The 16193-nt window shown below is 42.1% G+C and overlaps 1 protein-coding gene across 3 annotated transcripts in view; it reads right to left on the bottom strand.

The window, feature by feature from the left end:
- Nucleotides 1-16193, bottom strand: part of SMAD9 (SMAD family member 9) — a 43142-nt gene that overhangs the window by 9720 nt on the left and 17229 nt on the right. The window contains exons 3-6 of one of the 3 annotated variants that reach the window (XM_030943433.1): nucleotides 11908-12165; nucleotides 8977-9114; nucleotides 6975-7196; nucleotides 2480-2736 (exon numbers count right to left, since the gene is read on the bottom strand). In XM_030943433.1, the coding sequence (XP_030799293.1) occupies nucleotides 2480-2736; nucleotides 6975-7196; nucleotides 8977-9114; nucleotides 11908-12165 (875 nt within the window). Of the gene's footprint in view, nucleotides 1-2317; nucleotides 2737-6974; nucleotides 7197-8976; nucleotides 9115-11907; nucleotides 12166-16193 lie in introns of those variants that run through there. The other 2 variants (XM_030943443.1, XM_030943451.1) reach the window with 2 other exon arrangements.

The raw sequence follows: 16193 nt of genomic DNA, 5'->3' as shown, positions 1-16193 counted from the left end.
TGGTGGGAAGAGGATATGGTACCCTCATGTGTCCTGCTGCTCCTGCCAAGTTCCCTCCTCCTGTGGGCAACAGCTCTCTCCAGCCCAGGCTCCGTGTCCCAGAGTGCTGAGCTTTCAAGTCTGCTGGGTGTTCCCCTTAGCCCCAAGACCTGAGGAGATGTGGGAGGGATTGAGCTGGGTTCAGACCTTGACTTGGAGAAGCTCTCCATCTCTTCCCTTTTTGCTTCAGCTGCCTTAGCTGTGGGGAAGTGGCAAGAGCCTTCCTGCTTTGGTTATCAGCAATGCTCAGTGGATGAAAGCTGCTCTCACTGATGATACACCCACATTTGAGCTCCTCTAAGCTGCTCTCTGGGCACAAAAAGGGCATCAGAGGGGACAAGACCTTCCCCTCCCTCTGTCCCATGCCCCGCATCCAGAAGATGGCACAGCCTTGACAAGTTTCTCACGTCTTGGTCCCTACCTATCCATGCCTCTCAGCTGGTAGCTCAAGCATTGGTGGGGTCAGAGGCAGGGTCTCCAGCCCTTTGGGCTGTAGGTGACCAGCAGTATCTGGACAGGAGTCAGCAGAGAAGCCACAGCAGTGCCCTGCACATGAGGGCTCTCTTGGACTATGGCTCTGACAGACAACAGGCCCCTTTGGCACTGCATCCCCAACATCCAGGATCCAGGATCACTCCTGACCCCAGACTGAACACAGGAGGGCTCACTCCTTGAGAGGGAAATATTTTGGGAAAACTGAATAAAGGAAAGTGTATTTGCAGGCCAGGAAGAGAGAGCCTAGATGAGATTTGCATAGCAATTTTCCAGACGTCATGGGAAAGAGTTCAAAATAACTCCTTGCACTGGCCTTCTGGTGCCTGAGGCACAATAATAGCTGCTGTTATTTCAACAAAGCAAGGTGATAATATGGCAGCAGCATTATATAGTGCATCAACACCACCATTTCTGCTGCCATGCTGGGCATGGAGGCAGATAACACATCAAAGAGCTTGCCCCTGAATCACTGAGATAATGAAAATATTGTGTAACTGGCTACACTGCCTTTACAAACAACATGCCCATTCATGTCTTCAATTAAAGAAAATGCTGTTTGTTGGGTTTCTTGCTTCCTTTTTTTTTGCCCTAATGCTTGTATATGAATAAGATATCAGTTCACTCTCAAGAACAAAGCAACAGCATGGTCGTGGGCATAGAGATTTTGGCTTGGACTCCTGGGAGAGATTACAGGGCACTCCTAATGCTCTTGAAAATTTAAGAAGATGGGTCCCCAAGGATGGCTAGAAAAAGTTAGGCCAGAAAGATATGTAGGACTGAACTCATCAGCTCTGTAGAACTTAAGGAAACTGGACTTGAGCCTCAAGAACTTTTTGGTATCTTAGATGAGAATTCAATCACCTCAATTCACACATTTGTATAAAAACAAATCCGCAAGACAAAGGAACATACTCAAGCCATTTTTATGGTACCTAGCAAGACCAAGAGCTTCTAATGGTGCAACTGCTCTAGTTTGTAGGCTGAACATTGCTGCCAGCTCTCCCCAGCAGCACTATAGCAAGTTGGTCTAGCATCATCTGGAAACTATCTCGAAACACTTGCCATTCTTTGGGAGTTAGATGATACAACAGGCATGCAAATAAATCCTAAGTGCTAAAAGGAGTTGAGAGATCTTGTTCTGGTGAGAAGGCCATTCAGAAGATTTGCAAAAGTCACACAAAGACTAATAGATTTCCCACAGAGCAGTCAGATTGTGAAATTCAAATATGAAGGACATCAGAACAGTAATGGATTTGGTAGCCTCTTCTCTCTTCCAAATAACAGGGGCAAGGTAAAATATTCTCTTGGGTTTTCCATTCTGCTTGCAAGAAGCCCTTCTGGTTGTGTGGCTGGTCAGAGTGAATATCATCAGAAAGTATGACAATATTTGTCAGGGATTGGGCAGATGGCAATCAACAATTCTCTGCAAGCTCAGTAAGGGATGAAGAAGGACCTAGTGTTTCTTGATTAAGACAATATATACCAGTCCATGGTACTGGTGAGATTGTAAATTAGTCTAAATACATAAGGACATTCTTTTCAATGTCTCTATTAAGCTCTATTGCAAACCAGTAACAATAGGAGAGATCACAACTGCCTAAGATATGTGCTACAACATTTATATGTTGCTAAGCTCTTCTGAGTTGAGCTTTTTGAACAATCAGTGGGGGAACACCACCATGATTTCTCTGACTATTTTCCACAGAGAGTCTATGGAGCACCTGAATTTTGTAATCTCAGAGATTTTCAGGTTGACCACAAAAGCTATTGATTTTGAGTGTCTATAAGTTTAAGGCAATAGTGGAAAACAGGCAATATGAATTGCTATTCAAAAGTTGGGTATCTACATCCTCCCTTGGAACAGATTTGATGTGGTCTAGTTTTGCACCAAAGGATGCAAGAGAAAGCAAAAGCAAGGATGAAAGAGAAAGCAAAGAATCCTTACTTTAACAAAGCTCATTCGAATCGTACACATCTTGGTCAGCTCATACACCACTTCGAAACCATGATTTACTGACTGGGCAAGAAGCTGGGCAAAGAGCTGGTTGTTGAAGATCTTGAGGCTGCAGCCACTGGGGATCTTGCAGACCGTGGCTGGATGGAAACCGTGCTGGTAGTTACAGTTGCGGCTTTGCACAAAAATACTGCTGTCACTGACGCATTCAGCATAAACCTCCCCACCGACGTAGTAAAGATGAACACCTTGAAAAAAAAAAGTAACTTGTATTATTTCTCCATTTTCACAACACTCTTCATGCCAGTAATTAATTATTTTACTTGTTTGGGGATACAAGCCCAAGATCCTTCCAGGATCTTTTTTTCTCAGCGCTGGTTTCTTTACTTTTACCCTACAGCACAGTTGTACTAAAGTAGTAATCTTATGACAAAATACACATACATAAACATCAAACATATGTCAACAACAACCTAAACATCAATCAAAACTATCCAAGAATGGAAAAATCACTATTGCATTACACACCTAAATGTATTTTCACTGTTAAACAAATGCGCACTGGCCAAGACCCACTTCACTGCGCACTGTTGTTTTATTACAGGATCCTACTGTCAGACATTTAAAACACAGCATGGCATGTACTTAAAATACTTTTCTGTATTTTGCTTTATCTGCCACATCAGAACTGTGTATTTGCATTTACATGATGTGACTTACTCATCAGATCCTGTTCCAAATGACCTTTAGCAAGAAAATTACTGATTTTCTTCAGAACTTTTCAGTGCCCAAGTGACTTACCAATACTAACTCAAATTTTGACTGTGACTTGAGGAAATTAAGGTGGAAGCACTTCTATCCCTTCAAATATTCTGATGTATCAAGGATATCTGCCTGCATGAAAACATACCTGAACTGGTGGGAGAATTTATCTTAGCCTAATTCAGCAACCTTGAATTTGGGGATCATCTGTAAGATGATAACTGTGTAGATGCCTTCTCTAGCTGATAGCTAGAGAGAGGCACTGTGACCAGATGATTCACTCCATCTGCTACAGAGTGCAGGCTCAGAGCCAGCTTAATGCCATGGAAGTCTGTGCAGGTGCTGAAAAGGCTCTCCCATTCCCTGCCCCTGCTGACACACCTGCTTTCATGCTGGCAGCAACAGCTGAGGATTGGGCTGCTGTCCACGCTGAGGAACTGAACCAGCTAATAAACTTAAAAACAAGCAAAACAAAATTTATTTTCAGTGAGATCTTGTGAGATCTTCATCAGTACAAGTGTGGCAATGGGGATCCTAACTGCTTGAAAAGTGAGCATGAAAACTGCTTGGAAAGTGAACATGAAGCCACAACCTGAAAGGGGACAAGTCATCATGTGAAAATACCCAGTCACCCTTCCCATGGCTAGATTAGGAGAAATGAACCCTTCCCAGGGCCAAAAGAGGTGGAAAAACTCAATTCTTTGTTCTTGTAAAAACCACCACTAAATAAAAATTAAATCCTCCTCTCTAATATTAGGCATGCTCTTCAGACACACACAAATGTTCACAGAGCCTCAGTAGACTGCCTGCAAAGCTACTGGTAACTGTGCTTTAATAATGCATCTGTAATTAGTTTTATTCCTGCTGTCTTTCATACAAACAGACAGGTTACATATTCCCAGTCTGTTCATCATTCTGCAGTCATAACAACAAGGGGCAGCAGCACATCCTTAGGACAAAACCAGCCTCTAAACAGAAGTGGGAATGGCATGGGGGAAAGCAGGTTGAGTGGGAAAAGAATCTGGGAAAAAATACACTCTCCCATAGTCTTCCAGGGTGACTCAGATGGGAACCTTAAAGTCTGTCTTTAAGCCATCACTTGACTTCTGAGCACCCACAAGATCTGAAATGAGCTGTGAGTGGCAGGGCTGTGGCTCGGAGCACACTCTGGTGCTGCACTGGGAACAGCAGCGACAGGAAAGCATCAGCTCCAACTGCACCAGGCACTGTGGGGTGCTGCACAGCGTGACTGATACCACTTGACCTTACTTCCCATGGAAATGGATAAAAGGGAAGAACAGAAAGGATCTTGATGGAGTCCATATAGCTGTCTGAAATAATCAGATGAAGTGAGAACAGAGGGTAGGAAGAGAAGAAGAAGGACGTAAATGTGCACCACATTTCAAATCTTCAGGAATAGTTACTGACTTAGGGTCACCACAGGGGATGCTAAGGTGAAAAAATTTAAAGGCTGAGTTTTCAAAGTATATTAAGTAACCCATTTTATTAAAAAAATGAAAGCTTTCAAAGGCATTGCCCAAACATTGTGCTACAATAACAAAAACATCAATGCCACTTCTGAAAGCAGAGGTTACAAATTGTTTTCTTCTTGTGAACTTTTTAAAAGCAGTAAATACAACACTAATCAGTGTGTATTCCTATTATTCTAGTACTCATTTACCAGAGGAAAACACCCTAAAGGAAACCAAGGAGCTAAATACATATTCGTAGAAGACCAAATCAAAGGTCCATATGTTTTAGTGGTATTTCATTGCCTCTGCAGAAACTGAAAATTCAGCAGTCTCCAAGCATCCACATCTTTTTGACACTGATCAAAAGTTACTTTTTTGTCCTTGAAGTCTGACTGCTGAAACAGGTCCAATTGCTCGTAGATGTTGCATTGTGTTCTGGATTGTTTTTAGCTTTGATGTGGTATTTCCAGGAAATGGTTTCATGCTGATACTCTAGATGACAATTCAATCACATATCCTTATCCTACTGAGCTAATCTTGTTTACTCACTCTTTTTTTCTCCAGTGTTAACATGTGACAATTGTATCAATTTCAGCAGCTTTCATCTGTCCACCATGCCTTTGAACTCTACACTTCTGGAGCTGCTCTGTGCTCTTCTGCAGGCCTGCACTGGTGCCACTTCTATTCCACTTGTATATGGTTTTTCAGAATTTGCATAAACAGAGAAGAGCAGTAAAATTAAGGATCTCTGATATATTAAGCTCCTCTCTGGGAAATCTGCTCCCTTCCCTTGGGCACATTCCTAGTGTAGGACTTTAAAGGACTTCTAATCAATTAAGACAGATCTTCACATTTAATGAAGATCTTCACAGTTAATGAAGACCATTAGCATTAACCTAACTTTATTTCTCTTCTGTCTCCTCATCTTTTGGGGGCAGAAAGTCACAGACTGTAACATTGCCAAATGACAGCTGGGATCTTTTGTCATTCTTCTTTTAGGGCCAGGCTCAGCTTTGATCTACATCCCTCTGACAGCTTACACTGATAGGATGTAAAGCTTTGCTTTATTTTCTAAGAAAGTTAGAATTAGATGTACAACACATTTGCAGTCCACACAACAAACCACTATGGCACACACTTGTATCATCTGTATCATAAGTGTTTTTCATTCTGGGGAAAAGTGCAAGAGCTTAGCACAACATTGCCTGCTCCAGCCTTCAGGTTCACTGCTGTTTGCAAAAAATGTACCACATTTGTCTCAGAGCTTCCTCATATTCAGTCATTCAACACTAGACTATCAAGAGCCAATTAAAATATTGCTCTAGGCCTGGGAAATGAGGTGAGGTTGACAAGATAATAGGAGTGGAACAATTAGAGTTAATTAGCCCAGTGGGAAATGCATTCCCAGGCAGCTACTGGTGAGAGGCTGGGTTGGCAAGATAATGAGTTGAGACTGGATGTACCAGAACAGGCAAAGCTTCATCTGCATGGAGAAGTGGCTGGCACAGGGCTTCTGACTCACCACCACGAACAACAGTAAGTTCTGGGAGAATATCAAACCCTACACAGTCCTGGGGAGCTGGGACAGAGTGTGTGTGGCCATGTGTGTCCAGGTGAGGTCTCGTGGTGCTTGGCCCCAGCAGCATGTCACACTGCATGCTGAGGGTATATGTACACCAGAGACCAGAGCTGGAGCACACAGAGCTGCACCAGCAGCCAGTGGTGGGAGAATACAAACCTTAGTTTTACCAGTGAAAAGCTGACAAAGCAGGGAATCTGACTGGCAGGAGGTGGGTGGGAGGGGAAAGCTACAAACACAATTCCACCAGAGTTCTTCAGCTAAGTAACTCAACTACTAAGTGTTTCATCCATCTCCCTTTGTTATTTGGTGGGAGGAGAAGCAGCCCTGAGGCACCAGCAATTATCCTTTTAGTGGCATTTCAATGGCAATATTCCCAGTTGCCAGAAGCTCTAATAAATAAAATGAAAATACATACTGCTAAATTAGAACACACAACTATAAACAACATTTTTCTCTTTGCTGGCCAAGTAAATAGCCTTTGTAAGGAGTTACTCTGTTGATTGTTATCCAGTCAGAAAAGAATCCTCTGCTTTTCTTCTATTTCAGAAGTTATGTCAAAGGTCTGATTTTAAGGCAAGCACATCTGATGAATCAGCTAGGTTTGTTCATGCAATGTATGGATCTTCTGAGCTCTGAATATTATTCCTGAGGAGAGGTGATTTCCTCTTACCTTTTCCTATGTGTCTCCTGGTGTTTTCTATAGTAGAATTGCGGTTTACATTTGAGAGCAGACCCAAGCAGAACCTGTTTTTGTTATTTGAAGGATCTGTAAATCCATCTATAAGGATACTTCGAGAGGAGGCCTGGAAAGTCTCCCCTACCCGGTTGTTGAGTTCATAGTAGGCAACTGAGCACCAGTGTTGGGGTTCCTCATAACAAACAGGCCGAAAATCTGTAGGAAATAAAGTTAAGCAGCTGCTCAGGTTTCAGCAATATTTTTTAAACAATCTTGCTCTGTTTTCTTTCATTCCCTCCCACTCTCAGCCCCCCATCTCTTTATCTAAACAGTCACTTATGTCATACTTTATCCCAACAGAATCTTCCATTGCTTCTTGATTTTATGACTGAAGTACCAAACATGAAAAGGTTGGTGCATCAGCTTAACTCTAAGCCTTGAAGAGCCCCACTTCTTCTTAAAAGTGGAAGCTCCACTGCATTAAATCAACCACACTGACATTCCTTGCTGAACTGGGACCCGAAATATACACTGAAAATAGTAAGGGATACATCTGCTCTGCACATCAACAGGAGATAGGGATGACAGATGGGCTCAAAGCAAGTCAAAACTGAGCCAAGTTTTTGGTATTAGGCTGAAGGCCTAATACCAAAACTCTGGAGTTCAGAAGTAATAAATCACTCCAATTTTTGCAGGCTTTCAGGCTTTCTGCTTCCATGTGGGACTGTAAGCAGAAATGTCAGCAAGGTCATTTCTTTGGGATCTATCCCTGCTCAGGTTTTCTAAGTCGGAGACAGAGAAAGACTCAAAAATGTAACAGAATCTCTGAGCCTCATTTGTCCTACAGGAATTAGTAGGAAACTTTATCCTGCCTGCTCACCACAGGCATGTGAGCCCGCCTGCCCCCAGAGCACCTCTGTGCATAACCTCTAATAAACTTCCAACTAATATTCACTAGGATAGTGATCAGGGATGGTAGGCAGTGATAAAGAGATTAAACTAGCTTGACAATTTATTTATAAGTATGGGTGTCTGATAACTTGTTATTATCCAGCCATTCTGTGTCCCCATCCATAATTAGCACTATCTCCTCACATTCCTTCTGCTCCAGTTCCATGCTACATACACACTCCTCACTGTTTCAGAAGGCTGGCAATATTTTTTAATGTGCATATGTGTGCAGTGTTCAATCCTCATTCTTGAAATGACACTTCTTTAGGAACACAATATGATGGACTAAAAGAACAACAGTGATTTTTCATTGCAGTAGCAGGAAGCCAAAGCAAAGTCAGCAAAGGAACTCCATTTCCCCTTCCTACTCTGCAGCAATGGGCTCTGAATGGTGGGGGCATCAGGACTAGCCAGTACTAGCCCAAAGGTAGGAAAGGCCATCAAGAAGAGAGGTCATCAAGTTGTTTGAGGGTTGCAAAGCCCTTCTTTGACCATTAATGCCTCTCACTAAAGAATTCTTATAAGACGACAAAGACTTTGGAGTGCTGTCAAAATATCTTTGTACTCCACTAGAATATGTCCTTTTCTAGCCAGCCAGTACCATAACATTTATACAAAGATGGCAGTAAAAAAGGCCCTACCATAAGGCTTTAAAGTACTTGAAACCTAGAGCTGAAGGTGATAAAGAAATGAGTTCTGATATTGATAATGCTTTTGTGTGCTATATTGCCCCACCATCCCTGATTTGATATGTTTATCTTTACAATGTAGATAACAGTGTTTTCTTGCATTAACAGCTTTTTAACTGTAATAGTCCATGGATGCAAATAAGGCCTAAACTCTGTAACTTTGCACATAATTCATGGAAATATTACATCAACCTCTCCTGCTAGCTAATAGATGGGTCTAGCACACAGCCTTACTGCAAAACTGACTGAAACTTATTATAACAGATCACTAACCCTTCATGTGCAAATAACAATTTTTTTAGAACAATTTTTTTCTTAAAAGTTTTTATTCAAAGAATAGTACAAATGGTATTTACTTTCAGCTTCTCCATCGGCAGATTTACCTCCATTGGGCAAAGACAGCACTAGCTGACTTTCAGCTATTGCATCCATTGACCGTCCATTATGGATTCCTGGAGGTTCTCTTGCATGGTAGGGCGGAGGTGGAGTTTCCACTACAGAAAGAAAGAAAAAAGAAAGGAGAAAGAAAGGAAGAAAAACACCTAAGTCGCTATGTTGATAAATTCCTCCTGTTTTTTCCTGGTGAGTATTTTACTATGTCAGTACTGTTTGTCTTGAGAAGACTGGAAAAAGCACAGATCTGAATCTAACCTCCCTTCAGTCTCCAGATTAAGACCATTGTATGTTCAGCAAAGATGGGAAGGAAAAGCTGTCATGTTGGACATGCAGTGCTTGAAAGAGAGAGGGATGGTCACAACAGTGCCTCAGGCCTAGACCCATGTAAAATCAAGTTCTCTGTTAACACTGGTTGTTACCCTAAGAAAGTAATGCAGTTTCATCTGTTATTTCCAGAATTCTGTCTTTAATTTAAAACTTGAGGAGGACGATTTAAGAGCAGAAACTGACTTTATTTCATCTTCTGAGAGAAAGCTCTCTTCCTTCATAAACTGTAAAAAAAGCCTATGGAAAGCTGCAGAAATCAGACTTGACAAAACTCCCTCCAGACTTGTCTTTTTCCCCCTGTCCTGCAAGGGAAGTCTGTCCCTCTCCTGGTTAGTTCAGTCTCTCATCAAAGAGCAATAGATATAATGAAAACATTGGGAGGAGAAGTATCAAGTCACAACTGCTCGGTTCCTGATTTGTTTCATTTACAGCAACATGAGCTAGAAAACAGAAGGTGACTCTACAGTGGGGATTATCCAGAAAGGCTGGAGGCTTTAGAAAGCCAAATTAAAAAGGACTTCATTTTCATATTATAAAATGACAACGTTCAATGCATAAGCACAAAAAGTGTGTAGTTCTGCCTCATTTAAACAGAAACTCAAGGGGCTTATATGAAAATTATAGCAACATACAAGCTTGCAGGACAAAGGGCCTCTTTAGGAAGGGTTTAACTTGGTTCCAGACTGAAATTCCCTCTTGTGTTTGGGGTCTGCTGGCTGGCCCCTCAAAATGGAGCAACTTGACCCAAAGTGGATAACTATGAACTGTATCATGAGACAACCACTGAATCTTCCAAGTAAGCCATGTTATTCTATTCTATTTAAGCACTGCCCAGGACCTAGGAATTTCATACACTATATGATATTTCTAACACTTAGATGACATAATCCTTCAACAGAAACCAGTAAAACAAAGTCAAGAAATAGTGGAAGAGAAAATAAGTTACAGAAAGGAATATAATCACAGAATCATGTGGTTGTATGGATATTTTTGATGTCTGCTCCTAAACTAGTCACATTTAGGTCTCCTTATATCCACTAAAGAAAAACAGGAACCTGCAGGCACATTGTATTGGACATATACAAGAAGATGCAATGAATCCTTTTCTAGGAGTGTCTGTTTTCCTCTATTGGTTACAGGGAGAGTATAGATAATTCCATGAGATGCAGAAACCTGCATTGCTGACATCTATATTTGGTCACAGCAACCCCTCTCAAGGTTCTTGATGTAACTCTAGTTTGCTTTAGATAGCCTGCCATCCCTAATTGTTACACAGGCAAATTTTGCTTATCAGTAAGCCCTGTGCTGTGATATACTGAAGCTCAGGTTGAGCCACTTCCATTATTAAGTAGCTTTGTGAGGTCCCAAGTTCAGTTAAATGCACGAGTCAGAGTCATTACACAGCTGGAATGGGCCCGATTTACCTGTCAGGACCAGCTCCACTGAATCCAGCTTAGTTACACACAGGTGAAAGAAAAATATTGGCAAGACAAACAAGTCTTGCTACTTGATGAAATGTTTCAGTGTTGCTAAATATGATTTAATCAGAAATAGAGATCTAGAGAAAAAATGAATGAAGGCACATTCAATGAATGAAGAGGGAAGGAAAAACACACTGTGTTGAGAGTATTCAATTTAAAAGGAAGTTCAAATGCTACAAAAACCTTGTAAAAAAACCTTCTTTCTTAAAATGAAATAGGAATATCATTAAGGACCTGAATTTAAATGCTTCATAGTTAAGACACTAAAATCTTAAATGACAAGATTCTGACCTGAATTCATCTTTGTGAAAAAGCTGACATAACTGAAACTTCTTGAAAGTTAAAGTGCTGAAGTGAATCTGAACCATGTTTTGCTATTAAAATTAGCTCTTAGCTGTGTTGCATTAGCAGCAAAAGCACAGTTAAATTTTCAGGTAATTAGAGCTGTACTAAGTCAGGAGTTCACAACACAAGCAATCTGAGTGACATAAGCCTGCTAATCTCAGAACTGTGGAACATGTTCCAAAGTCACAGGAACTTGCCTGGTGACTTCTCCAAGTGTTGGGCCAGATTGTTAAACACCTTAACTTTCTGAAATTTATACAGTCAGTAGGTTGCCATAAACTTAAAAAACTTTCTGCACACCACTTTCCCCATTTTATCCTTTCTCCTTGATGGAGTTTCTAAAGATTCCTACCCTGACCATCCTAGGTCCTTAACTTAGGTCTTGCAAGTACTTTTTTCCATGAATTGTACCAGAAGCTTGGATGGGCAGCTTTGGACAGAAGGGTGGCCTGCCACACCTGCTTCTCTCCTCAATTTTTCCCCAGAGTAATCATGACATCTCACCCAGGCACTTCTAGGAGCAGGATGACTACAGTTCTCAATCTCTTGAGCATCTGTCAGAAGGACTGAGAGACAATATACAGGAAACAGTCACAAGAAATCACATTCCAAGTACATTCTATCCAACAGTTCAATCTGCACCTACAGTCTGGGGGGAGCACAGAACTGTCACCTGAACCCAGGCCCGGGCACGACCCTCAAATGCCTCAGTCAGGGTGTCCCAAAGCTCATTCTTACCTGTGAGCTGATAGGGACTTCCTGGTCCAGAAGAGCTTTCTGGTGAGTTGGGGTAGCTGATGCTGTTAGGTGACTGGGAGAACATGTGGCTGGGGGATGATGGGAAAGGGGTGCATGGAGGATGCTGGAAAGAATCCGGGTAAGTGGCGTTGTGTGGCATCAGTGGCTCGCTGTGCAGAGAAGTGTTTCGAAACTTGGCAAGGAGGCTGAGGTGAGGGTTAAATTCACTGTGTCTTGGAACAAGTACAGGAGGTAGAACTGAAAACAAAAACAGAAAAAAATTGTTAAAGTTGTGTTCTTGAAAGTATATCTTGTTTTAAGTTAAAAAGAGGCATATTCCATGCTGCTCAAATATTGCTCTCTGTATACAAGTCATTGAAGAGTAACAAACCTGTCCAAACCCAAGAATCAGAAGCTGAATTCTTGGACATTTTTCCTTCAGATCTGCAGCCAGTTACAGCAGTTCCACATGCAAAATAAGGAATCTTGACTTGAGCAAGGTACCATAAAATTCATAAATACGGCTCATCTCTCTCAAAATTACCTATTCCTCCCTTCTTCAAAAACTGAACACATCAGAAGTTTTCTAAATATTATCACCAGGATGTGCCAAATTCACAGCCAAGTTTAATAACAATTAATAATGCTCTACAATACACTGCATATTTTACTACCAGTGTGTTACAGATGGGCAAAAGGAAGTACAGACCTGAAGCCAGACACCAGATCTAAAATGTTGTCAGGTACTTGAAAATGCTGCCAGACAGACAGTGGGATCTTTGAAAGGAAATGTAAATGACAATTCAAACATTGCAGCAATATCAATTTAGGTCTTGCAATATAGTTAGAAAAGATCTAGCATAAGAAGGCATATGTCAGTGGTTGGTATTTAAGACATGAAAAATGCAGGCCAGAAAACTGAAATCCAAATTAACCCATTTAAAAATTAGTCTAGTAGAAGATACTGCCTATCCACAAAGTCTCTTCACTTTCATCTCACACTGTCAGTGCTGCTAACAGCACCGCCCTTTTGAGAAACCCAAAGCTGATCCAAATTACTTTAGATTCTGACATATGAAAAGCATGAGTAGAATTAAGACTCAAAACACTTTGAAAATCCTGAATAGTAAGATACCTATGAAGATGCAGTCCCTAGGCTGGAACACAAGGAGGCTTGATGAATAATTTTCAATATGAGAGTTCAACCTGAGGCTTTAACTGTGTCTTCCATAGTCCTTGGTGGGGAGAGCAGCCCCTACAATGGGTGATTTCTGTACCTCAAGATTTCTCTATTAGTTACAAGCTCACATAATGCCTAATTATCTTAGCTAAGGCTTTCAACACAGGTAGGGAGAATGAATTCCCAGTTGGTATCACGTAGATCTAAAAGTCCCCAAAAAAGATAAGGAGGCAATTTGAGTTATTGTGAGAAGGATGAATTGTCCCAGCATCAGGGACAATTCAGCAGGCTTGTATTGACTGACCTAGTATCCAGAGTTCCTCTGGCCTAAAACCCAGCAGCACATCATCTTCCAGTCTATCCTTACTGGTTTATGGAAACAAATAGCAATGTACGCTCTTGTTCTCTTGTTTTTAAATGTTGATGGGAATATACAGTTTGAACAAGTTTTAACATATTGCTTGGGCCAAAAAGCTGTCTAGGTAAGGCAAATTATTTTTAGGTAGGTTAGCTAACAACTTTTAATTACAGCAAACTCTCATTTATCCAGCTTAATGAAAGAGTGGAATAATTGCTATTGAATAAAGCAAATAATGTATAGATAATGCAAAACATGTGCATGAGAAGAGGCTGCAGGAACTCTGCTTGGAATGCACATCAGTTGCTCAGAGAGTTGGGGCATTTACAGTGCCTGGTACCAACAATGGGTTTACAGCTTCTTGCTCAATGTAGCACCGTGCTGCAGTAGAGGCAGGGTTAAACAACTTGTCTGCCCACCCACTGGAATATACCACTGGGAATTCGCTAGTCACCCATGACCTGAGGAACTGAGCCCTAACGCTATGCAAAAGATTGGACTGATGGCAGGGAGTTCACTGCAGAAGTTATCTTCTCCTCTGCCCAGAAACACAGGCACTGGGATACCTGCTAAGACACCACACATGCATGGTTCTCTGGCCCAATGCATTGCTAATTAGCCTCTGGCCAGGACAAGAATTGGTGCTCTGAAGACTACTTTCTTTCCTCTTGCCTCTCATATGCCCCTATTTGTGGCATGAAGAGTTTGCTGCCACTTTCTTAAATTGTTTGGTAGAGAAAGGTATTTCTGCTTCTTTACTGTTCTTTTAGCTTTAAACATCCAGGTAGGACTCATACAGGCAATACAAGTATTCACATCTGGCATGCACTGCCCAGTCCCCTGTGGATCTCTTCACAGCCAGTGGAGAGGAATAAACTCCTTAACTCCTATATACTGGGACAAGACCAATACCATCACTGCATATATAGTTTTGGTGAGCTGTATTCCTCCCATCCCATGCTCCTATGAACAGCTCCAGGCTGTGAGCTGTTGCTGCTCCTGGAGTTTTCCACAGCAGCTCCATGAAACTGGTAGGATGCTTGTAAGGTCTGCTGCTGATCAGCCAGCTCTGACCAGCAGCCTTCAAAAACGAGGAGCTGGTGATCCCTTTGCACCCAGCAGAGGTGCTGAGCAAGGCACAGCTGTGTGCAGCAATGTCCTGCAGTGTTGAGAGGCTGACACCTCACTGTGGGTACCACAGCTGAGGGAGCTGCTTCCTTCAGCCCTGTGAGAACTCAACTCCTTCTCTAAATGAAAGCTGAGAATCTGGATGTGTGAACAGTGCTTGCCAGGGAAAGCCTTTGATTTGTCTTGAGTGAGTCAGCAGGAAGAATTTTCAAGCCTTGAACTCCTTCCTGGCTCTGACCATGGCACTCTTAATTTCTGCTCTGCTGAACAGTTTGTTTGCCACCTCACTCACTCTTTCCACTGACTGTTCTGTGAGTGCCTAGAGGGATAAAGCCTCTGTGGTGGGGAGGCATTCCGAGATGTTCTTGTTTGTGGCTAAGAGTATCCCCCAGGGCCTCGTTCTCCTTGTTCTTTTGGTAACATGTCACTCTCCAGGGCTCAACCACTCTGAAGGATGTGTGACCAGAGGCATAAAACTGAGTAACTGAATGTGTTGGGACCTGTCTGTCCTCATAAATTACCCAAATTTTCTCCGCTCTTTGGGGTTCTTTTCTTCTACGTGCTACTGTCCACCAAGAGCCAGAGGTGGATCCTTCCTTCTGTGCATGCTGATGTGTTGCTGATCTTTTTCTTTGTTCAATTGAAGACAAATATGGTCATGTCCTAAGTCCTGCCACTGCTTTTCATACCTTTCTCCCATTCCCTTCAGCTTCAACAGTCCTTGCTGGGAACCTGGCTGTGCCTGTGACTTCAGATGCTAGCAAGCAAACTTCTCTGCCTCATTTTAATTTCAGGTACAACATCCACACTGCAATTTCTCACACATTAATCCATCTCCGCATAGTTTACTGCTTTTGGAGACCACTCTCCAGTGAGATCCACCTCTTCCCTGTGCCCATGGCTACTCCCAAACACATGGCCAACAGTGAAGCCATCAGGTGGTGTTCCACCTTGCAGGCTATCACATCTTAGTCCCACTCAGGCTTCATGAAAGCAGTCAGTCTAGTCTAAGTCAAAAATTCTCCTGTCCACAGTGCACCCTCAGATTTGCAATACTTACATATGAATGATCTCTTACAAAAACAATAGGGTACATGTTTAGGCAGCTTCTGCTGACAACAAACCAGATTTCTGAGAAGCTCTTCGAAGGCAACGATGAAGGGGGAAGCAGAGCATAACCAACATACCTACCTCCTTCAGATTAGGTGGCCTAACTCCCTCTGTAGTGGGATGTTGCACACATAGAGGAAATATTTTCTGCCTTTTTTTTTCCTAAGTGGCACCTGCTATTCAGCAGACCTGAGAAGAAATCTGCCAGGAATAGTTGTAGCAGCAATAAAAGCCATGTGCAATCTGTGCAGCTTCAGTAGGAGAGCCTAAAATGGGACTGAGCAGCCTGAGGACACAGCAGAGGTAAGGAAATCCCTGAATCTCTGACCAGATTTTAAAGCTGTACTCTAGTAACAGAGGTCTTGGGATTTTCCAGGCTGTCAAAGAAAGGATGAGGCCCTCCCTCCCATCTTTGACACAACTCATTCATTCTGGATTGAAGTTAATGGATCTGGTCATGGAGTGGTTGACTCAGCAAGAAAGATGGCAGTGATGGAAAATGATCCCCAA

This window comes from Camarhynchus parvulus, chromosome 1 (assembly GCF_901933205.1).
Source record: "Camarhynchus parvulus chromosome 1, STF_HiC, whole genome shotgun sequence".
NCBI classification, from domain to species: Eukaryota; Metazoa; Chordata; class Aves; order Passeriformes; family Thraupidae; genus Camarhynchus; species Camarhynchus parvulus.
This window is presented reverse-complemented; position numbering and strand designations above follow the sequence as displayed.